This window comes from Mycteria americana, chromosome 6 (assembly GCF_035582795.1).
Source record: "Mycteria americana isolate JAX WOST 10 ecotype Jacksonville Zoo and Gardens chromosome 6, USCA_MyAme_1.0, whole genome shotgun sequence".
In the NCBI taxonomy this organism is placed as follows: Eukaryota; Metazoa; Chordata; class Aves; order Ciconiiformes; family Ciconiidae; genus Mycteria; species Mycteria americana.
The window spans coordinates 53,075,148-53,100,872 of record NC_134370.1 but is presented as its reverse complement, the minus strand read 5'-3'; the positions used below and the strand labels follow the sequence as shown (position 1 = coordinate 53,100,872).

The 25,725-nt window shown below is 38.7% G+C and overlaps 1 protein-coding gene across 1 annotated transcript in view; it reads right to left on the bottom strand.

Annotated features, from left to right (window-relative positions):
- MTMR10 (myotubularin related protein 10) overlaps positions 1–23,889 on the bottom strand; it is a 42,448-nt gene extending 18,559 nt beyond the window's left edge. The window contains exons 1-5 of the mRNA XM_075505829.1: positions 23,424–23,889; positions 21,926–21,986; positions 8,825–8,961; positions 7,619–7,691; positions 4,697–4,839 (exon numbers count right to left, since the gene is read on the bottom strand). Of these exons, the coding sequence (XP_075361944.1) occupies positions 4,697–4,839; positions 7,619–7,691; positions 8,825–8,961; positions 21,926–21,986; positions 23,424–23,483 (474 nt within the window). The 5' untranslated portion in view covers positions 23,484–23,889. The remainder of the gene's footprint in view (positions 1–4,696; positions 4,840–7,618; positions 7,692–8,824; positions 8,962–21,925; positions 21,987–23,423) is intronic.
- Positions 23,890–25,725: the final 1,836 nt, after the last annotated feature.

The window sequence follows — 25,725 nt, the reverse complement described above, 5'->3', positions numbered from 1 at the left end:
ATTACCAATTTTGTGATCTGTATAAATATTTAGAACAAGGTAATACAGAAGTTTGGGGGCAGGGGGAGACATTAGAAAGGGTCAGGATCATTCGTCCAAAACTCTCAGTTTCATATTATTCTTCATAACAATTAGGAAAAAATTGTTCCACTCTATCCCAAGTGTTATGATGCGTGAGAAGGCTAGTTTTCATTGCACAGGAAACAAGATTTGAAATAAATTTTCCTTCTGTTTTGATTAAGAACGTGTTTGTGAAACTGCTCTCATACTCATTTAAAAAAGCTTCCTGAAGGAAAAGAACTGAGGGACTTGCAGAAGAAAAAGGGACTGAGAAAATGGAGATATATTTAGGAAACAGGAGATTATAGGGTGTGTGCCATTCTGGTGCACTGCCAAGATTCATATGCATGGTGAGGCAACACACTATCCATCATCTAACAGTCGTAAGATCTAAAGCCTCACCTTTTCATACATTTTAATTTCTTAGTCTAATGTCAAGTATTGTACTAGTTAGAAATTAGCAGGAGTTTTCAGTTTGACCATTTGTTGTGATTTTTGGAACAAAATCATTCCTTTTCCTTTAAGGAATGTAAAATGCTTCTTCTTTCACACTGCCTAACTTAAGGCTTCCCCAACTTGCTTACCCTTGCTTCCCCATCCTCCACTTCCTCCCACACCCATCTGGCTTTCCTTCCTGTGGAGACTCTATAGCTTTATTTTAGAGACAAAACAGAATTAAACTGCTAAATAGTGATGAATGCAAGTTTCCATTCCCTCTATTATTCCTTAACTCTTGTCTCCCAAATATCCATTAATAAAAATGAGGAAGAAAATATTTACTTGACTGACTAACGCTGAGACAGTATTTTATTAGCATGTACTGGCTGCAACTAATGTTGAAGGTATTTTTTGAATAGAACTGATTTTAAGCTTCTTCATAACAACTCACCCCAAAATAAACTAATTCACCTCAAAATTCAATGTGTTCTTCCGATTTGTTTCTGCTTAAAGGTAGAGAAGAAACACCTGCAAAGTTCTACCAATATTACCCACACATCATGTCTATATGTAATCAAGTCAGTCAGATTGTCCACATCTGAAGCCTGACTGCTTTCAAACTTGGACCTTTCTTTTCACACTTACTACCAAAAAGAGACTCAGAATACTCTCTGTTCTAGTAAGGCCACTTAATTAGTAAGGGTTATTCTCCCTTCTTATGCCCTGTTCAGCAAATATAGATACTTCCTTAGGAACAGATTACATTCTCTTTGCCAACACCAATTTATGTAACTGAATGCTGTTGAGTATTTACCTTACATTCAAGGAATTATGCATGAAACAAATTACTTAACTGTATGAAGTTAGTATCTGTTCTCCTTGTAACTATTCCATATATTTAAAGCTTATTTTTAAATAGTAATTATGAAGTGTCCTGTTTTTATTTCTTTAACTATTGCTCTAAACAGAACATTGGCCAACATCTGGCAATAAGTTAGAGACATTTATACTCCCATAGTTTGAAGTGTGTATTTTAGTAGGTAGATATTTCATTTTGACCTACCAGTGCTTTATTCATAGCATGATACTCCTCTGTATTACCAGGATAACATTTAGTTAGAAATCTCCCTGCACTGATTTATATAGTTGACTGTATTTATGTAGAGTTTGCTAAAGGAACCTATTTGATTTATAAAGCACTAACATGCAGGTCTCTTGCTTTACAGAACAGAGATTGTAATGCTAACTGTAACATCACCTTCCCTTCTGCTTATTTTAAAAACAAGTGAAAAAAAACTTATTCAAAAACCTTCAGTCTCATAAATACTTCAGACATTATTTTAATTATAGCTCGCACAATTCACTGATTCCAACAGAAATTCCAAGTTCTGCAGTTTCTCAACACTAAGCACCCTAGAAAACCTTCATAAAACACATAAGCACAATTTATCCGGTTCATTTTTTTACTCAGGAGGTCTTCATATCTAGCTCCAAAATGAGCATAAGCAAATTTGTGAGGAAAAAAAAAAATACAGCTGACAATTATTTTGATTTTTCTCAAAGAGGTGACTGGAGATTAGGCCCCCAGGTCAAAAGGAAAGAGGAGAAGCTGGAGAGGGTCCAGTGCTAGGCTACCAAGATGACTATGGTCCTGAAGTACATCTTCTGAAGAAACTGGGCTCATTTAGCTGTGCAATAATGAGACTGCAGGAAACCACTAGCAGGAAGGTAGTTACAGACTCCGTCTTGCCAGGTGATACAATGGGCAGCAGCCAGAAACTCATCTTGGGACATTCAAGCTTTTGGGACTGATTGGGACATCAAGAAAAACATGCAGCACTGGAACAGGGTACCCACAGAGGGAGAAGGCTCTCCATCCTTGGTGGTTTTCAAGATACAACTGGACAAATCCACAGCTAACCTGATCTAATCCTGGCAACTCTGAAGAGAAAGGTGGACTAGGTGATCTCTACAGGCCCCTCCCATCCAGCACCTCTGACTCCATGGGCAGTTCTCTACTACAACATTCCCTCAGTCAGAAGGCAATGCTAGCACACTCAGCTGAAGATAAGAGCAGGAATTCCCTCTCATTGGAACTCAGTTATACTTTAAGTTTTGGTCCTCCCTACAAAAGTTATGCACACACAATTATTTCCAAGCAGACAGCTACCACTGTTTTCATGCACAAATAGCTGGATGTAAATATATATTAAAGAGGCCCTTCAGAACTATAAGGAAGCCTGACCACCTTCCTTTGTTTTTAAACATCAGGACAACCTTGCTAATATGTACTACGTGAAGGGCAGGAACAGAAACCAGATAAAATCTTTCAAGAGTGTGGTGCTAGCCTGCCATTTAAATGCCAGAAAGAACAAAATAACTCCATTCAATATCCTGTGTAAGACCATTCTAGTTGTGTATGCCTGCATCCCAAAATAATTTAAGCAAAATCCTGATAGAAGAAACCTGATCTAAGGACCTCATGGTTTTAGACATTTATATTTTAATGCTAACAGAATAATGTTATTGGAAACATTAGATTTAGTTCACAGAACTTTATCTCCGTTCAGTAAAAGTGAGCTTCTGTAATATATCCACACAAAGTTGCAGTAACCTACTTGATGCATCAAAACTGCAATAGTAGCCACACAGCTGATACTACGATTTGCACAAGTTTCCCTCCACTCCTCTAGTAAGCACATTCTGATATTTGAACTGGCAACTGTTACACTTCTGGTCACCGCCAGTACTATCTTTATAACCACACAGATTCAGATCCTTCTGGATCTCTAGAACTAGCTGTTCTTCCTATCAAAAGAATTCACGTTAGACCATGTAATTACAAATGTGCCTTTATGAAGGCAAGTGCCTTCATAAAAAGGTTTCACTTTTTACTCTTGCATAAGTAAATGCAGCACAAAAAGTGTTAATGAGATGCTGTGTTTATGCTCTCTTCCTCCCTCCTCCAGGCTAATCACTCTTCTCAGCTGTGACAGCCAATTAGAAATAGTTGCTATAAAGATATTGTAGTAGACAGGCTGCTCCAGGGAGATTTCAGAGAAGCTGTGAAAGGGGAACTGACTGCTGAAAGACTGCCAAACATGAAAGCTTACAACAGCAAAGGCACCAGGCACAAGGAACCTAGAAAAGTAGCAAGGAAAGAACAGTCTGCTTCATTACTGAGCTTCTGCCCATGGATCTCTATGAGAGGGTAAAAAGCGAAGAAGTGATGAAGTGGTTCATCAGTTACTCAGTTGATAACTGCAAACAGACTTATGTCTGGGCAGATGGTTCTTAGGACTTACATGGTTAAGCTCAAACTTTATCCTACTGAGACAGGGAATTCTTAAGCTCTGTGAGCAAACTGGGTCACTCCTTACGAAACGATTACTGTGCCACGCCTGGCCCCAAAGTGGTGCCACGGAGGTCAAGAGGAGCTGTAACTCAAGTAACCTATGGCACCAATCCAGAACAAGGAAGCTGGTGAGCTCATGGTGTTATGTGGACTAACCATCTCCGATCAGCAGAAACTCCTCTGGACCTTACCAGGTTAAATAACATTGTAAGATTTTGTTGAGACTTATGACAACAAGTGTTAAAACTAGGGAAGGAATGAAATTTCTAGGAATGTACAGACAGAACTAATTCCTCTTGTCAAGAACTATGCAAGTCTTTTCTAAGAAAATGTTGAGAAAGAGCACATAGTTTTATGTAGATTAGACAAGCTGGTCATTCCAAGAGCTCACTGGAGACTTGCTGTGTGAAGCAAATAAGTGTATATATAAAGATAGTACACTTTACCTATGGGTAAATTAAGCTTATGACTTTCAGAAAATGTATCAAAGTTTCAAACATTTTCCATAAAAATGTAAACATCTGTTGTACAGCTGCAATGAAGATTCAGATTCCAGCCTTTTAAAAGATTTGTTTAATAAATCAGTAATTTTTAAAAGTACAACAGATATGGCAAGAAATGCAGGTTTATCTTATATGAAAACAAAGAGTTAATATATTGCATTAAATTTTTTACCTAATAATTTTGACTCTAAAAATCTAGATATTCTCCTGTAACAGAATGTGATTAATTTGCAATTCTTCCCCCCTACTTCTCTATCAAAACATAAAACAAAATGTTCTTATTAGCACAGCTGTTACTATGTGTAATGACCACAAGGTGAGATTTCATAAGATAGAATACCTTTTTTGCACTTTCGGGACCCGCTTCGTCAAAACGAAATCTGACAATACGGAAGTCTTTGCAATAAATTATTAATTCAGTTGGATTGAATTTAAGTTTTTGGTTGGGACCAAGGACCTTCTGCTTCCTCTTGGTGTCATTCACTGTAAAGAAGAGACAAAGTTATTGGACTGTGTTTTGTAAGTATACAACACAAGACTGGCTCAAACAGATACGGTAATGCTGCTACCAGCAGTTTTTCATTTAGTAGTGTATTTCAACTGTTCAATCGAGGTAGGAAATCTATAGGTCCTCCTGTTGATCAATCTCCTTTCAAATAAGTGGCTGAATTACTGTTTCCTGTATGCCCAGATTATTTTTGTCCTTCAACAATTTCACAAACAAGGAATTAACATGCAGTATTCCCAAGAGCAATTTTTGCTCCCAGACAGTTAATTGTGTATGCTGCAATGGCCTTCTGATGTACAGTAATTGGCATATATGCTGATTTTTAAAAATTTTTTTTTTTACTTGGATGTATAAAAATGTGCTGGAGTTAAGACTAAGATTAACTCCTTATTTCTTACATAAAACTCAAGAATGTAAGTATAGTGAATTGCCAGCTCATCTAGACCTGCATAGACAGGCTGTGTCTCTTGGCCTATGTATCTCCTTTTCAAACAGAGAAAGTTAAGTTGCAAAAAGTAAGGATCACAGATGCCACAGAGATTTTATTTGTGGTAACTGGAAAAACTGGGGCACTGTCATGGTTTAACCCCAGTCGGCAAAGAAGCACCATGCACCACACAGCCACTCACTCACCCTCCCCTGCCTCCCCTGGTGGGATGCAGGAGAGAATCAGCAGGGGCGTGGGGGTGAGGGAGGATGGTGAAGTAAAACCTGTGGTTTGAGATGAAGACAGTTTAATAGGACAAAAGAAGAGAAAGTAATAATAATAATGATGATAAAAGAATGTACAAAACAAGCAATGCACAGTGCAATTGCTCACCACCTGCTGACCAATGCCCAGCCCATCCCTGAGCAGCGATCACTACTCCCTGGCCAACTCCCCCCAGTTTATATACTGAGCATGATGTCATATGATATGGAATAGCCCTTTGGTCAGTTTGGGTCAGCTGTCCTGGCTGTGCCCCCTCCCACCTTCTTGTGCACCTGGCAGAGCACGGGAAGCTGAAAAGTGCTGGACTTGGTGTAAGCACTGCTTAGCAACAACTAAAACATCAGTGTGTTATCACATTATTCCCATACTAAATCCAAAACACAGCGCCAAACCAGCTACTAGGAAGAAAATTAACTCTATCCCAGCTGAAACCAGGACAGGCACGTAACTGTTGAGTGATTAATTGACATAGCTGCCTGGTTGCAGGTATTTTCTGGGTTAAACTTAAGTACTTCAGGGAACTCAAGACAAGTGTTTTAGGACACCTCCAGCTATTCACCTTCAGTATAACAGCCATCAAGCAACCTCTTCTGCAGCATGGGTGAAAACCTCCCCTTAATTCCCATTAGTAAACTTCACGTATGCTTCACTAAATTTAGGGTAAACCTGCATAACAGAAGAACGAAGAATAATCTCCTCAAGTGTGTGGCAGGAAATACTGCCTCCTCCCTCTAAAGAGCTTCAAACCTCAATGGAAAAAGCTAAACAGAAAGGGTTCCTAAAGAACTTCTACCATTCTTCTAATGAAACTGCAAACGCTCATGCTATTTGACAGTTTGGGGAAACATGCACAAAAGAGTAATCTAGGATCTGTCAGCCCTCAAGTTTCAAAATAAAAGCTATCTGTAGTCCTCTCCCATTTAGGAACAACACGTCATGTGAGAGAGGCCATAATTAATAGAACTATTATTCAAGGCTGGCTGGCTTTTCCCCCCTATTTAGCAGAATTGATTATATAAGCATTTGTATGAGATGTTAAATAAGAAGATTGCAACACCCCATTTATAAACATCTCTCCATACAAAAACTGTCATTAACAGATTTGCAATACTGCTACTGTTTTGTCACTTCTACCTGGTATTCTTGAAAAGGGGCAATAAATGTGGGCCAGTGCAAGACCACATACAGGTCAATAGCACCTCTTCATTTAAAAAAAAAAAAAAAAAAGGCATTTCTTCATAATGTTCTTCCTCAGATATACATTATCTTTTCACAGTGATTACAACCAGCTTCCAGAGTGGAAATGGATTATTGGATAACATTGGGCACTCAAAACTTATAATTAATTATTTAAATTACCTACAGTCAGAAAACCAAGTATTTAACAGCCCATGCCATAACCAAGATTTGAAAAATTATCACTTATATGAAATTCTTTAATTACAAGATGAAAAACATTCTTAACAAACAGGTTAGCCTAAAGTATCCACCAAATCAAAAACTGATTCTTCAAAGTAAGTATTTGAGAAGTTATTTTTTCAAATTAAGATGTCTATTGTCATTTGTAGATTTTTGAGGACCACTAGCTACTACTTGCTAAGAATTAGATAAGATTGAAAACGCGAGCATTTATGTTGTCGGATATCGCAGCTATGTGTAAATTGTGTAAGTGATGTGCTTTTTGCAATTTAGTGTATTTAAATGAAGATATTTAGATGCTTGAATATAAAAAAGTTGCTAGCAAAATTTTGTACTGCTATAACAGGTGTCTATCCTAGAACACCTGTTGATTCAGTGTTGTAGTTAAATTTAAAACCAATATAAAGACCCAACTAAATACATCTCCTGCATGGCACCTCAAGTTTTATTCAGCTTTTAAGGCTTTTATCCTAATTTTAAATAAACCAAATTCTTCAAATCAGGGAAGATTAATGACATAAAACCTTAGATGTCAACAATTCTGCACAACCTAAAAAGCAGTTAACAGTTTTGAACTGAGTAAGTTTAAAGCCCGTCATCATACTTAACTATTTTTGACATACCTGTGACAATCTGCTCAATGCATGTTAGTGGGACATCATGTTCACCAAGGAGGAGGTTTTTATAATGGAACTTCTGAAACACATGAACTCATAGTCATTAATTGCAGTTCTGCAGTTCACAACCAGATATACAACACAGCTTTGAAGAAACTATGATAAAAATCAGGCATGCCTAGACTTTTCTGACATGTACCACCCTTGCCAATTCACAGGCAATTAGAGGCTGTGGAAACAGCTCTCTCGTGCTGGTGAATGCACACCAAACAGTTTAGAAACCCCAGTGGAGTTTGCAAAATAACCCCACTACTTGCACTGAATTTACTAGCCTCAAAAATTGCTGGTAGAAATTCAATACAATTTGAAGTGTAAAATATATACATATATATGATATTAAAAAAATCTCCAACTATTACTGTAACCATAGAAAGAAAAAATATATTAATTCAGCTTTCAGAAATAAGTTTTGACAACTACTTCATGTCAAAAATTAATTTTTTGAAGTAGCTTTGGTCAAACTTACTAACCGTTACTGAGTAAGTGCCTATCTACTTTCAGAGCTTTGCACACACCTAGTTAACGGAGTGTTTCTTTTAAAAGCCCAAAATGAAACTGAAAACTCTGCTGAAAATAACATACAGCTCACAACTTGGATTTCCAAACAGTACTGTATGCTGTGCTGTTCAAAAACTCATTGAGGTTTTGAATGTCACATGTTCTGCTTTGACAAAGGCTTGGCTTCTTTCTCTCCTTTTCTTGTTGCTTCATCTACAATGAAAACTCATTTCGTGGTTACTTTGTCCTCCGTCAGTAATGCCAATAAAACTTGGATGCATTAAAGGCTTTGCTGATCTGATGCTTGTCTAGTGAAAGGAACATTTGCAATTATCTTCAAGGAGGAAGATGTTTTTATGTAATTCCTGCTTTGCCTTTTGTAAAACCACCTCCCAATGAAGCCTCCATAAACAGAGGTAAATAGAGCTGGCTGTACTTCCATACCATACTTGCTCTGTCCTGATATTCTCAATGAAGGGATGGAATAGCAACATATTCAGAACAGGACAGTGGAACCTCATAACTTAGCCTGCTTTGTTTTAGAAAGCATCTCATATTTGTATCAGATATGAGACAGATTCACTGCATTCTAATTAAATCAATTTTACCTATCACATTTGTTGTCATGATATAGTGATGTCAGTAATAACAAACCTGTAGTGGCATTGGGTCATCCGTAATAAAGGAAATCTTGAAGTTAGTGCAAACCAATTTGCCCCACAGGTCATATTGACTTGTATCTGTTGCAATGCATTTTCTTACAAAATTTACTTCATTTACCACAATTTCACCTAAAACAGAAAAAGGGGAGGGGAAAAGACAAGCATATATAAATCTTGTAGGTACAACAATTCTAAGTCTGTAGTACCAAGAAACCTCTAACTCTTTACCTGTTTCAAGTTATACATCTCTTCTGGGTAAACCTGGAGTTTAACTAACACCACTCCGGTGGAAAAAGAAAACTACTTTTCCAAAATAGACAATATTGTGCAGTAGTTAAAAGCAAAAAAATTACACACCACTTTCCTTACACCCAGAGATCAAAACCTGCAATTCTTCACTATTAAAAATTAATTGGTTTGGACAACACTGTCTTTTAAACAAAGGCATATATTCATGTACTTCAGCTAGTATTTATTTTAAAAACTGAAATTAGCTGGCTATTGTTAAGTACTTTAGAGAGTTTTATGAGCTTCATTAATTCAGAATAATCAGTCCACATCTAGCTTTGCATTTATAAACAGATTTTCAGGTGACTTCATAAAAGAAAAAACAGAATACAAACACATTAAACACTCCTCATAATTTCAAAGTTTCTACTGTGACCATCTAATGGAGACCAACCATTTCCTTTTGCAAAACAGAAGATCCAAATGAAGAAAGAAAAAAATTATGCTAATTCATTTGGGATAAGGTATGAAATAAAAAAAGCATACAAGCAAATGAGACTGAAGACCATTTAAAAAGAAAAAGTAAATCACTACACATAACGTTACTTTTTAGTTCCACAACAGAGGCTTCTGAAAGCTAAATAGTAATTACATTCTTACTTCACGAAATTAATTTGGTCATTTATTTTACTCCTGTATAGGGCTTTTGCTTCTGTCATCAGATCAACCACCTCCTTCTGCTGCTGTCTACCATAAATAGTATGGGAGAGGAACTGTGTTCAAGAAAAGTGTAATTTTATACCAGCTGTAGGTTTTTGTTTAAAAAAAAAAGACTAAGGACTGAAGATTGCTAAAGCCTAATTTGCTCATAATAGGTTGAGCATATTTAGTCCCAGTTGCCCAAAATGTCATCCTGGAGTGTCCCATGCTTTGCAAGAAAACAGTCAATTATTTGGGTGACTATAATGGCAGTAATCAGTTATCTGTACACCCAATGAGTATGGATATAGCTTTGAATAAATCTCCCATCTGTCTCCTGATCTAGAGAAGATATTTTCCTCAGGTAGTTATCATTGCACCCAAGTAACAATACATTCAAAGAACTGTCTTTAGCATTCCAAATGCTTGAGTGGAAACACATCTTTTGCTAGTCTTGAGACCCAGTCTCTGCACATGATCCTCATCCTAAGCTATTTAGCTAAGCTGCCCTACTAGCTCTCTTGCCCCTAATATGATTAGGCATCATCCTTGAAGTCACTAAGAGCAGCAGCAGAGTCCCTGGTTTTAGTTCAGTTGTGACAAACAGCTACAAAAATTTTTTTAGACTAACTCTGTAGCCTTGAGCTGGCAGAATTACATTGAGTATTCTGGGACCGTTTGAAGATGTAAGGGGACAAGTTTCATTGACCTGTGGTTATCATATACGTGCATAATCTATGCCAGAAGAGGCAAGTTGTGAAAATGCTCTATAGACAGATATGCTGGAACTTTAAAGTCTTTTCTCAAACATTACTAAACTGCGGTTAAATAAGCTTTTGAATTTGGGGAAAAAAAAAAATCTGATCCTGACAGCTTCAGTACAAATAGTTAAAGTTCAGCCAAGGCCACAGCAATTGAAAACAATGTCTTATAATGGGGTACATGAAAATGACAAGCCCTACTTCTATTAAACACTGTAATGAAAATGTTTCAATACTTTTAGAAGAGTCTGGCCTGAAACTTCTTAATGCCCAGCATTTTTTCTAATAAGCTATTTGCTTAAATAACTGTAAAAGCCCAAACTGTATATTAAAGTAATTCCTTCTCACAGTTGGTGTTAATCTTCAACTATTCAATGTCAAGTTCTCAGTCACACTCTGCCTGTGAAGCTTCCTCTCTCCAAAGTCAGTTGTTCTAAACCTAAATAGTTTTTATTCTTCCCTCTCTCAGTACCTCCAGTATATCACTGCATTTCTAATAAAAAGATATAGAGAGCCAAATACACCATGAAGTGCAGCTTCCGTAGGTTATTTTTTTTTCCATACAACATTCTCTTATCTGTTACCAAGAGTAATGTTTTAGTATCACACAGGAGACACTCTTGCTAAAAGCACAAATTATTATTACCAAATTATTTCAGTACTTCATGTCTTTGATGCTACAAACCAGTAGAGAAATGAGATCCATGCAAACTTCTTCAATTTGAATTTACTACAGTTTAAAACATGCCTGCTGCATCATTCTCTTTACCAAAGCCAGTCCTTTTTACTTCCCTCCTCCATTCCTCATAATTGTGTGGTTACACTACCAACATGTTAATACTAATCCTATTTTAGTGCAACTTCATTTATTCTCATTTCATCCAATACAAATACATTCTGGATTTTTTGGCCTAGCTTCTCCTTTGTACTCAAATTTACAGCCCTAACACAGAACTGTCAGTTTTGAACCTGAGTATTATAATATGGCAAGACAGAGAGTGCTTGCATACCGATTTCAACCGAAGGGTTTAAACATTTACAATGAAGCATGAGAAAGTTTGCAATGCAAATTTAATAGATGCAGTTTTCAAAAGCCTCTAGAAACGGAACTTTTTTTTTTAAATGCAGGTTTGGAATTTTATATTGATCCGGCTTTTATCCCTCATTTGGATGTCTATAATGAGCAATATAAAAAGGTGCAAACCTTCCAAACTTAACTCAAATTTAGGAAAGTAGATAAACAATGTAAGTAAGTATGTATTGGTCTTGCACAATGAACCCTTCTTGTATTTGTAGTTGAGTAGGTGATTTTTCTATACAAGTGTCAACAACAGAGCTATTCAGGGATATTACACTGCACATTTTTACAATGTAGCTGCTGCTTTTTTCCAGTAAACAGTCACAAGCTGTTCCAGACAGGGAACAGCAGTCAACACTTCCATGTGACTCGAACAGTCAAAGAATGATCTCAGGAGACAAGAGCAGTTTGTTTAAACTCTGACAGGAAACCAGAAGAAAAGTTACAGGTTGCCACCCTTACACAAAAAGCCTAATCATGCTTAATAAAAATATTTCTACATTGAATACATGAATCACAAAAGAACACAAGAGACTGAAGGGTCTATCTAGCTAATATACCTTCCACTTAACATGCAGCCTCAGAAACTGCTAAACTTCAGAACAACTCTGCTAAATCTCCCAAAAGCACATGCAATTTGACTGCTTTGTATTTTAGATATTAAGAGAATTCATGGAATATATCTAATCCACCATAATGCATCAACCACTACAATCCAAATAAAATTCAGAAAGCAGAGCATGTGTGCATGGGAACTGGAAACAACAGAAGCATGACTAAAAATGCTGAATTCAGTGATCAGCAGAACAAGTGATCAATAGGTATCACAGCTGTTGTGCAACAGCACCAATTTTGTCTCCCCAGCCTGCAGTCACACTAAGTGAGTCCGGTCTAGGCTTCAGGGCAATTTATTTCTGCAAAATTTGAAAACACAATCCCTAACCAGTAACATCCTAAAATAAAGGATGTTCTGCACCATTTTGCCTACTACTGCACAGTATTTTTGTCACTTTTGGTGCCATGCCCCACAGGATCACATTTAATTGTTTGCTATTTGGGCATTTAATTGTTTGCCATTTTAAGATTCTGTATTATCTTAGCTTAAAATTCAAGAAACATACCAACAAAGAAAGAGACCTCAAGTGATTTCCAGGTTTTCAGTTGCCAAACCCTTCTATCCAAAAGAGTTTCTAGCACAGTTTTGCTGCCTATGAATACAGAAGGAATCTAGCAGAACAGCATATCTTTAAACCTTAGTTTTCAGGGAAGAAGGATGACTGAATACCATCTAGGACCACAACCTTACTAATGTACACGGTGAAACAGACTGAACCGTATTCAACAAATCTAGCAATATTGACAATACAAAAATGCTGCACAATGAAATAAAGTAGCTGAGCAGTTTACAAGGTGACATATTTATACTGTATTGTGTATATATATACACACACATCAATACATACACAGAGCACGCACATGCATATATACATATGTTAAAATGCTAACATACAATACTTCTAGCACATTAAGAACCTGATACTTGCTAGAGGCAACGAATGGCTGAAATCAGACTCCATAAATGAATAATGCAAATCCTACAGGCTCATAAAGTTTGCAGGTACCCTACATATTGCTAAGGGAACATTTTCAATGCTGTACTAGAAGCATAAGAATATATTTATTAGTATAAACTTTCTTTAATGAGCATTGAAGTTCTAAATCAAAATCTGAATGTTTAGTGTACACTCAAGGTCTAATAGACATAAGGACAATAGAGGGTATTAAGTACTTTACACAGTCATATAATTCCTACCTAAATTCATAAAAACCTAGTACCTGAATACACTTAGGAAACTAAACACCTGTTCCTCATTTATAATGCTGATAGTGATTATACCCAATTAAGACAACAGAAAAAAAGCTTGTTTATGTGAAAGATAGTCTTAAAAGTTCACAATAGAAAAGCTAAAGTTAATTCAAGTAGCCATTTAACCATTAAAAATGTCCATTAATGAGTTCACTTGTATTTAGAAAGATCTATGTCTAAAACTGCTCCAAAATGATTGGCAAATAATTAACTTTCGTAAATTTCCAAGTAAGAATTTCCAGTAAAAACTTCATTAATAAGTAACTGAAATCTAGAACATCTTCACCCATTTAGCTGCCTTTTCTTAACTGTTCTCTTGTAGAGACAATACTAAAATTGTATGAGTTTATTAGTATGCGCCAAGCATTTAGATGTAAATGTCTCTAATCCACTTCTAAATGAATCTTCTGTTCAGTGTGCTCAGCCACTTCCAAACTTAAGAAAAAAGTATTTGTAAGCTCATGAAATAATTGTCTTTTATCTCTTTTCTGATTTTTCCTGAGCTCTTACCATGTATTTAAGGATTTAAGGTACGTGAAGACAAAATGCTGCACACTAGTGTAGATATCAGCCAATTTTTTTCCCCCAACTATTTTCCAATACTTTCACAAATAGTTAAAAAACAGACTACATTTAATTTTCTGTACATCTGCAGAAAGCAAAATAAACAAAAACAAAGTAAAAATGTTGTTCCAAAAGGACAGCTCAAAACTGTGGTTACTGGGGAATGAAAAACAATTTGGATATATTCTATTTGCATTAATTTTTAATAGGAGAACCTGGAATTTCTGTCAAAAAACAACTCTAACCACTAGTTGGAGAGTGGTGTGTTTTTAAATGGACAGTACCAAAAGAGCTTACTTTACTAATCCAATTAGAAAAATTATTATATCATATATGAATATTATACAATTTCTCTAGAGTGCTAACAAACAGAAAAAGAGAAAAAGCATGACAAGAGCTTAGCTAAATTTTAGAAGTGCTCAGTAAGGAAAAAAGTAGCAAAAAAAGTAAAGACTTCTTGGTAAAAGCCTTCAAAGAACAACTATTATTTTCCCATGCACAATAACAAGATCAAAATCAGTATTTGTCTGATAATGGCTAATCTTTGTGAACACTGCAAAAGAAATTGACCACAGGAGGGATCTGAAAAGATAATTGCTTTTCTGAACTAGGATGGGATGATCCACAAAAGCTTCCAGAAATGCAGCGAAGGACACAAGAACATAAGGCAGGCAACTAACAGGAGTTCACATGGCAAGAAGGGAACATGCATCATGAGCAAGGCTCTCATTCACAACTAGATCCAAAACGAAGTATTACAGTAGATGAAAAAGCTGATCATGCTTACAGAGTTCCTTTAATCCAGCAACCTTTATTACCCCTAAAGTGGAAGCAGTCCTATATTCAACATTCATTGCCACCTCAACCCTTGTGCTGGCACTGCCATTTGTGAAAGACTTTTAGTCACATCAGAGAATTGATCCAGTTGAAAATAATTCTAACAATGTATTTTTCTTCCTTTTTTGTCAGTCTTGATTTCATCTGAATTAACCCTCTGATCCGGCTTATTCTTTGGTTGCACAAAAAAGTGTCAGCACCAAGTAGCTAATAGGAACACACACCTGTGATGAGAAAAATGGAATAATAAACAGCTCCTCTTGGCATCAGCGTGTATTTTTAGGCCAAATTAAAATAACCCTATCACCAACCCCCCCCCCCCCCCAAAACAAGTTTTAGCAGTGATTTGGTCAGAGTTCTGTAACATGACCAAAATAGACAAGCCAGTAAGGAGGGAGAGTGTTTTGTGTTTTGCATATTTTTAGTCTGGCTACATAAACTACAGATTCCCAAAGCCTGACTTTGCCTAAACAATATAATCAGTAACGATTTGAGAGGACTGTGGTTTTCAGCCTGTTATTTTATAACTATGCCACCAATACAAGTTACAGATGCCATTCTGAACTTGTAATATATTACTGGGTCTAGCTTAAATTACTCAGGTTTGGCTTAATAAATAAATCAATACAGAAATACATGTTCCTTAGAAATTAGTTTGCTGAATAGTTACTTCATTGGAAGCAAATATAATTGCCAGGAGACAAAAGCCACAGTAGTTTGGTCAACTGACAATTCAGAATCTACACTAATATTTTATCCCCTTTCTGGACTTTAATGACTTGTGGCATTAAACATATGTAGGACAGAGTGGGCAGAAACCAATCACTTTGGAACTGTTTTGCAGAATGCACATGCAGAAAATATTTAGTTTTAAAGCATGTTCATCCTTCTACCTTTAAAGAATTATTTCAATATTGCCCTACAGCTAATCTGTTGCAAATAGGAAAGTATTTTTGTAGATACTTACAAATACTTAAAATATATTACTAGTCAGAAACTTTAAGAAATGCCCTCTATGTATTCATAACAAAGAAGTCAGAACAAAGTCAATCCATCCAGTAAAATCCACTTGTAAGACTGTATCTGGAACTTAGATTCTACATGCAGACTGCCTTGGTAGTACTTATATCATGCCAATCCTTAAAAAAAGCAAAACCAAAAACAAAACAAGCAGTTAACTGAACCCAAAGCATGCCTGAAAATTTACTTTGAGTCAAACAAACAAAAAAAGCTATAATAGAAAAGAGTATTTACTATATACTTACTGTAAGTGATGCCTCATTTACTCTAAATATAAGTCAAATGCTTAGTTCATTTTTAAACTTCTTGCAGTATGAAAGAGTAGTTTGCAGAAAGCTACTGTTTCAGATTTCAGATCTAGAATTTGAAACTCTCATAATTTATTTAAATAAAACTTTTGGTAATCTTCTTGGTGCCAATCAAAAAAAAAAATTTCTACTTCAGAGAAGCTTTAGGGGACTGTATTACTTTCCAAACTGCCATTCTTATTTTCTAATCTGGCCATTCTGAAATGTTGAAAATAATTTCATGCTCTTGTATGACAACGATTCCTGAAAACGAGTTGAAATTACAAAGCTATTTCACTTACTTGTCTAATATCATACATTAACTTTAAAAACAAACAAACAAACTTTTACAGTAACATTTCCATTTCAAATAAGAAACTTGATGCAGGGAAAAACCCCTAACCCTGCAATATGTCTTAATCAGCTGCGCAATGAGTAAGAGAGCCTTGGCTAGCACGCCACAACACTGGAAATGAGAACCAACAACTGAATATGCTTTGGAAACACTAAGAAACTGACTTCATACAAGTTCTATTCAGTTATTATCAGCATTGATGGGCTATTGCTACTCACCATCAACAGATGAACACCCTCAACAGATCAAGCAATACCTACTTGAATATCAACAACTCATTCCAGAAATATACATGGAAAAAGGCACTGACAGTAACAGCATTACTACTTGTACAAAGCAATTAAACAATCCCAGTTTCCCCTTTGAGGTGTTGAACCAAAATGATTCCTAATACACAAGAAAGGCAAACCTGACAAATCTCTGGGGTTATGCATTAACCTCACTAACTTGGTCCCTATTCCTTACCCACCGCCCCCCCCCCCCCCCCCCCCCCCCCCCGCCCCGGTCACAGTGCTGGCATCATGCACTCACACTGCAACACCATGACCTCTGTTCTCCAGCTCTGGGACACCACAAACCAAATGAAAATGCCAAGAAAGAGGTGCAGGGGGTCAAAGCAGTCAGCAGTGAACATACCTAGGGTAGTAATGCACAAGCATGCCTCACCAAAAAGTGTACTTTCCTTCTCCTATCACAAGATGTGTTGCAGCTGCTCTGGAACACATGACTTAATGTACTAAGGATTTGCAGAAAGCGGGGGGGGGGGGGGGGGGGGGGGGGGGGGGGGGGGGGGGGGGGAAGACCTGGGAGCTAACTTGCAAGAGAATCAGACACTTCTAAGAGATTAAAACTTTCCATGATACAGTCGTAAAAACCTCCCACAATTAAATTTCTACAGTCAGTTGCCTATCGAAGGGCACATTTATACAAAAAAAGCAAACCAAAACCAAAAAGCAGGTGGTAACACCAATTAGACTGGCATTATTAGATAAAAGCCAAATATCTCTAGTGGCAAAAATCTCGAACACAATATGTAATTCCACCTCAACGAGAACACAGCCACAACTGGAAAATGTTCAGAGGTAAACGAAAAGGATGATTAAAGATATGGAAAGCTTCCTTCTTAGGACCAACTAAGACAATTAAGCTAGAGGGGACAAAACAGAGCGGACATCTGACACAAGTCTGAAAATCATGAATCACATGGAATGCGGGAATACGGCTTGATGTTTGCTGTGTCATACAAGAACTAGGATTTATCCAAATAAACCAGATGGTGGTAAGTTCAGAACAAACAAATAAAGGTAGTTTGTAACAGCATATAATTGAATTGCTGAACTCCTTACCAGATGAAGCTGTGGGTGATAGAAATTTACATGGCTACAGAAAGCAATTGGTTAAATTCATGTAAAAAAATCCAGCAAGAGGAATTAAATATGATAGCACTGTCTTTATGATGCTCTAACTCCTCACTTGCCTCTCCCCATTACATTACTCTAAGAGGAAAGTCCCCATGCCACACATTGAAGGAAGCAGAAAGGGCAGAACAAGCAGCTGGAAGTGCTGCTTGTCCTGTTCTTTCTTCTTCCTACATGCCTGCCGGTGGCCACCGTCAGCAAGAGGTGACATCTGACCCAGTCCAGCCATACTTATGACCTGTTTATAAACCCACCATGGGTGTGACCGCACACCAATGATAGCACTGAAGTTGACTTCTATGATCTGACCACGAAACACGGTGCAGACACAGAACACTATGAATACCTGCTTTGCAACAGCAGCTCACCACCAATGTTCCTTTAACTTGCCTTAACATGAGCAAGTCTTAAAGATAAAAAAATACTATTCTTATTCAGTTTACTTCTATAATTTTATTGGATAAACTTTTAAAAACAAAAACAACTACACCATTTCTAGCTGTTTTGTAAAAACTTACAGGTAACAGCTAACTTAATCTACTAGCAAATCAGTATACTGAGCAACACTAAAATAATTACTACAAGTGGGCATTAAGATTCAGGAGGAACAATCCTTTTCTCACACTTAATCAGATGTTCCATAATCTCCTGCAGAACATCCTGTGTGAGCAAGTGAGGACCTTTTTGCCTGATCTTGCCTAAACCACGGCGCAGCACTGCTTACAATACAGACACTGGACTGGTTCATTATCCATCCATGTATTGCACTTCTCTGCACACTGCTTTGCCATTCAAATCATTAAAACACATACTGAGTTACATTCCAGCTGTACAATTTTTCTGAATGCTTAAGTTGATGTCTCAAAAAATGCTACAGACATTGTTGTGGAAAATAGGCTACAACTGATTACCAGAACAAAACACACCTTCAAGTTTAACAACTTTAACTTCATTCTCCCCTAAAGTACACAAGCTAATTTCCTACTACCCAGGCAAGGCACTTTAACAGACTGATTGGTAGACGACCTGCTATATCTCTATTTTTCCTCTTTGACGTGCTTATTAAACAAGCTATGCAAACAAAGGGGAAAAAAAGTGGAACTGTTACACAGGCCAACTCTTCAACTAACTCTGCAAAACTCTTGATCAGAAAACTACACTAGGAGAACAGAACTGCAGAAAGAAAAAGAAAACATTTTTATAACTCCATCTTAAACCTATATCATGTGTTTTGGAATGAAATTATACCAAATTCTATTAAATTATTTGCTTTTCCCTACTGCAGTATCAGTGTTGCCTATTACAACCAAGGTTTTTACTTGCTTTAAATGATGTTTATTGCTTTTCCTAACACAACACCCTCCTCAGGGCACACAGTTCCATGAGAATCCAGGCTTTTGTTCCAAAAGCTGAAGACATGCATCTCTATTCCTCTGGCAACAGAGGAAACTTTAAAAACCAAACTCTACAGGTTAAAAGTTGATTCCAATGTATTTTTTTTTTTTAATAAAAATCTCCTCATTTTGTAACCTGACTCATATTATTTCCACGTCTGGAACTCCCTCTCCTAATCTCCACTGCACAGAAATACAAGTTAGACAGTAGGGTATTTAGCTACTTTGGAATTTCAATTTTTAGTAAGCTACTCCCTCAAAGCGACTATGTTTTAGGAATCAAAAGCTTAATGCAACTATTTGCAGTTTTCAAAGATTACTAAAGCCAGTAACTGCTTGTGCTAATATAATTTAATTCCAAAAGAACTCCTTAAAAACTCCACCAATTAAAGAAGCATAATAAACATTCATAATAAACTGTTCCTGAGAGCAAAAGCAATTTCACACAACTATTAAGGATAGGATATTAAGAATACCATACTCAAAGTGTACTTGCAAGAGAGTACAAGTCAGCCATAACATAATTAAATGAGTTGGAATTTGGCCAGAAACTTGGGTTATGACAAATCCAAAAGCCAGTCTATCCAACAGTACAATGTGTACTTGTTTATACACTTTTCTACTGTACCATTTGATGACAGAATCAAAAAAATGTGTTTAGGCCGGTGCTTAACTTTAAACAGGAAGAGTTTCATTTAAGTAATTTTTAAAAAGTCATTTCTAAACTCCCCCTACCCTCACACAGGCTGATGCTCAAAAAAAATGAAAAGATTTTGTCAGAGCTACTCTGTGGCTGCACAGAGCAGTGAATTTTATTACAAAATAATTCAAAATAACACTTTAGAATGATATGGAGGTGGAAATTTTAATTCTGTGGTGAGTCATACTCTTTCAGTCAGTTTCTATATAACCTGCGGCAACTTAATACAAATGTCCCAAAAGCCACCAAATGCTGATTTCAAAGATAGTGCAGACAAGGGAAATGATGCAAACATGGGATAAATATAAGCCAGTTGAGAAAAAACAAACCCAGACAGCACCATTTTAAGTGTACTTTGGAGTTTCGCAAATACAGAATGAACCACACTGAAAAAAAGTTACTGCACATTAAGTTGTTTTCTATAACTGCTCATGCACATGTCTCACAGTAAAGGCAAGATGTGTTACATTTTGAGAAAAGCGATCTCGTACTGCCTTGCACTGTGGAATGTCTCAGAGAAGAACATGCAGTCACTTCCTTGTGAGTCAAAGACCTTGGATGAATATCAACTGCACCATAACCAATAAGATGCCAAGTAGTAAGCAGAAGTTTTGCAAGCACAGAAATATAACTGTATTTCAAATACTGAGCAATCTTAGCAATGTATTTTAAGGTATTTATGCCTCAAGCAAAATCTGTATGATTTTGTTTCATGAAGAGTGTCAGTCAGCTGTTATTTATTCTTTCAGTTGAACCTCTTCCACAATATTTCAGCCTCTTAAGCTTAAGGTACCTCACTGGACCATATCACTTGTCAATTAGTACTGCTTAATTAACAACAGTCCCATATGAAGCAGTGACTGAATTTTTTAAGAGTAACTTGTTTATTCTATCGATCACTTTGAAAGTTAACATGTTTTATCAACTCAGACAACATGATAGCAGTAGCTTCCTACATTAGTATGTATGTGCGTGTAAATTCATATTTGTTAACATATAATCTGAATGCTAAGAAAAAAATGCAGTATACCATTGTTTTAAACTCAAAATTACCCTTAGAAACACCACGTCAAATTTATTACTGCGATGTACAGTTTGCAATGAAAGTAATCTTGAGAATAGTAGATTGTTCCTTTGGTATCTGAAAAAGGCTTTTAGAAATCCTCATTGATCAAAATGTCATTTACCAAAGATTATTTCTTATGTAAAATACAGAAGTCATGAATATCCTACATTTTTATAAATATGTAATTATGAATAATAATAAAAACATTGCTTTTCTTATCCACACACAACAACAAAGGTTATTCTGCATAGGTTTAAAGACACTTAAAAATTCCAAAATTACACAACAGCTGCATATTCAGTAAGAGTAAATGAATAAAGATGGCATTAGAAGTTTTCCAATACAGAAGTCAATAATACCTACCTACTGGAAATTCTAGGAATATTTTCCTTTAAAATAACAGAAGACACATGCTACAGTAGTGGGTTCTGCACACAGGTAAAGGTCTGACTATCTGACAAAAATATAATTATTAGTAGTCTTCCAAAAGGCATCATAAATGTTACAAAACTTACAATGGTTTCATTTCAAACACTCACAACAAAACCAAGACATTATTCTACACAAAACTGCCTATGTATTTATTTAGTGTTTCAGGCAGGTTAGAACAATTTTCTACCAACACAAATATCATTAGATTTTCCTTCTACGAAATTATATTCCCTCAAGGAGCATGCTAAGATTAAAATATACCAAAATCAATAATAATCACAGTAAAATAGGGAAAAATATTTACATTTTACAAATTCTATTATAATAAACAAAAGGCTTAAATATATCTTTGTTGACGTACATGTCAAATTCCCGATTTATGCCTACCTGGCAGAAGTACCGGTTCCAGTTTTTTAATCCTTGGTTCTGACGTTATGTGGTCTTCAGCCTTAAGAAAAAAAAAAAAAAAAAAAGATAATGTACTTAAGAATCAGAACTTTACAGTCAGACACAAGTCTGATCTATTTAGGCAAAGGAGAAAGAAGTTCTTTTAACTTAAGAAGCTGATCTTAAAGAGCTAGGATCCAATCATAGCAACAGTTTTCTGTAAAGATACTAACATTTTTGTGTACATTTAGCTTTGTACCAGAAGAATAATATAACATTTAAAGTGCTAACGTTTAACTAACTGTGTAACCTAGGCTATAACAAGTCACAGAACGAACAAAAAACAATTTGGCTTGACATTCCATAAAGGCTCAAGTCCTACAAGAAGCTTTACACAGATATGGACACTCAAGTTTGCACAAATCTCTCTACCAACTTTTAACATGCATGACTTTCCAACATAGGAAAAATTTCCAAAAAAAAAACCAAGGCCTGGAACACATACATGCCTACCTGCATTTTAATTCCAAACCTTAAAAATACTTCTATAAAAAGACTGCAACCTCTAGTGAAATAACAACGCTTATGGTTCCTACACTGACAGTGATATCACCATTTCCCAGGACCAGGAATATCCAGAACTACATTGCATCGACATTTCACTTTTACCAAGAAATTGCAAAAAAGCAAAAATGAGTCAACATGTCAAACGTGTTGCTAGAAGTGGTCCTGCCTCACATTCTGTCAAGTGCACACCCAGATGACACAAAAAGTCCTAGTGGTTCTACTACATATGCTTGATACTATACGCACTACCTATAGTATTCTACTATATATACTTGATTTTCTTATTTATGCTATCAGCCAAGTTTCAAATGTGAAACGATAGCTACAGTGAGAGTTTAATTGTTTGCATAACAGACAAGCACCAGCTGTTTTCTCCTCAAAGTATTCCACAGTGCGAATGCAGAACGCCCGCCCAGCACAAAGAGGAAAGCGAGCCCCAACACCTGAAGCATTATTCATAACTTTCCAAAATAATCTCACGTTGACCGTCTTAAATCAACACGAGACTTTATTTTGATAAAAGTTCTGCTCCTCGACCAAAGTTTGGGCTTGTCACCAGCATATGCTCACTTTATGTTTGTGTGCGACTTCAAAGACCAAGCGGCCAACAGGCTGCACTTCAAACCGACTGCACAGCTTTTGTTTCCCCGTGCGACGGAGGATTTCTAGGGGCTCTTCGGAAGCCCCTCCAGAGACGCGTAGGTGCTGGTTTACCACCCCCGCCAGGCCGGTAACCTCGAGGCGAGCGGGGGAGAAGCTCCGGGCAGAGCCCCGGGCGCCCCGCGGGCCCCGCTCCGGGCCGGGCCGGCCCGGCCGCCGCCGCGCCGGGAAGGGAGCCCCGGCGGCGGCACCTCGGTCAGGGCCAAGGACGGGGCCAGGGCAGGGAGGGAAACAGCCAAGCAAGTGGCTAATGGAAATAAAAGGCTGTTACCTGAGGCAGCGGCAGAAGGTAGGACTTGAAGGTGGGTTTAGGCTGCTTGAGAGAAAACATTATCGCTGCCGGCGGGGACCTCGGCGGGCGGGGACGGAGCGGCGGGCTGGGCCGAGCGCAGGAGGCCCCGTCCCGCGGGGGCAGGGTGTCGACGCCCGGCTCAGGCCCGGCGCCCCGCAGCCACTCGGGGCTCCGCGCTCCCAGTCACACGGCGGCGGCCCCGGCGGGCGGGGGCGGCCCCAGCGCACCCTCCTTCCCCAAGGGAGGAGTCAGCCGCCTGAGCAGGCCCGGCCTGGGGCTGCCGCAGCCCTTCATGGAGCCCCCCGCGGCTCCCTCCGCCTCCCCGCGAGGGCGGCCGCCTGCCGGCCCAGCGGCTCTCTACCGCCGGCGGCGGCGGGCAGGCGGCGGTGGCCCCGGCGAGCGGCAGGCTGAGGCGGGCTCTGCCGGGGCGGCCATATTGGGGGGAGCAAGGGGGCGGGGGGAGCGGCCTCCGTACGGCGGCGCGGAGGGCCCAAGCGGCCGCGGCCCGGCAGGGGCCATGAGCCCGCGCCAGCAGTCGAGTAATTCAGCAGCCGAGTAATTAACGTTTTGTCCACTTTTAAAGGACACTTCCTGAAACAGCAATTACAGCCAGCACTGCTGTTTCTGACCAGACTGACGGTGGGTTTAGGTTACCGACTCTTACCGATCCCCTGGGAGACCTCGCTCACACCCCATCCCCTGTCTCGGGGGTGGAGCCTCCCGAGGGCAGGCCAGGACCCCGCGGGAGGGAGCTCTTGCTCGGCACTGCCTCAGGGCAAGTGGCGAGAAATTGTCGCTCTTCCTGGCCTTCATGAGAGAAAAGCAATCACAAATACAGGGGCCGGGGTGTGGTGGTGGTGGGGGTGTGGGATATTACAATGAGGACTGAAGCAGAAGATTTCCACAGTCTGGCCCCTGAGCCACTTGGAGACCGTGAAACCTCTGCGCGGGGCCTGCAAAGGCAGGTTTTTATTGCGACCCAGGGTTGTCTCAGATCAGCAGTAAAAATCCAGCTCCAGCATGATTCAACTACTGCTACCGAGTTCTTCTTACTGCCACCTTTTATACAAGGTGTGTCACGTCACAGCCATGGCATCTATGTGATCTATGGGTGAAGCCTCCAGGCTGCTGCCGCACAGTCACCTTCTTGCTTGTGGCTGTAACTGTGCTGACTGCTGGAGGTGGATGCAGATCTAACATGCGCGTATTTCCCTTTCCTTAAGCTTTCCAGGCACTCACGGATTGCTCACTTGAGCTTCTCTAGAACATGGAAATAATGCAGTTTCCCACCTAAACTGCCAAAATCTAACACTGCTATCTCTTTTGGTAAGTAGGAAACTGAGTAACTACTCACATTTGTTTAGTGGCCCTTGGCACCCTTAAAGGTCCACGTTGCAGGTGTTCATGTGAGCACTGACTGCAATGAACTTGGCCTCCACAGTGGAAATACCTCCTACAAGAAGCAACAGTTTGGATGGAAATGTGGTTTAATTGAGAGCCCTGGAGTGGGACCACAGGGGTCCGTCAGCTGTGAGACCTAAGGAAGGGGGAGAGTCTGGGTTCTCCTGCTGCTGGTCCAAGCACAAAGGAATTGGGTAAAACCAGCCAGGCCTCTCCAGAGTTTGAAGCCAGGTCTGATGCATCGGGTAGGGTAAGAAGGGCTGCTGTTTCCTGTGCCTGCTGGTGCTCCCCCAACGGCTGGTGCACCATAGCAATGGTTCCAGCTATAAGCCAAGCATAGTTCACTGCAAGGCCCACGGTTTAGGGGAAGAGTTGAAGGCCAGGACCTGCCAAACTAACTGCTGGTCTTTGGGCACTGCAGCCTCAGCTTATTAAAAAGCATAGTTTTGGTCAGCATACTGTCATTTTTCTGTAACAGCTCACATGCAAGATAACATCAGTAAAGGCCTGCTACAGCACAGTAGTGTTGTAGCATCACCATGACAAAAATAGTAAAGAACTAGAAGACTCCAGAAAAATGGACACATTTTTAGACACAAAATGACACGTGCACATGAGGCGTGAGCCGCAGGGTCAAGGTCTCCCCTTACTATCAATAGGAAGCACATTACATTGCATTATAGCCCCTGGGACTTTTTGGTGAAGTCAGAGGGTGGATGTTCAATGAAAGAACAGACTTTAGAGCACAATCTGGATTCCCCGACTTAGATGAGATGCCCCACTGATGCCAGCAGGGAGGGAGGTGTGAACAGTGAGGAGGGAAACAACCCACTGGCACCTGCCTAGGTTGAAGAAAGAAGTATGTGTGCATACATTTAAA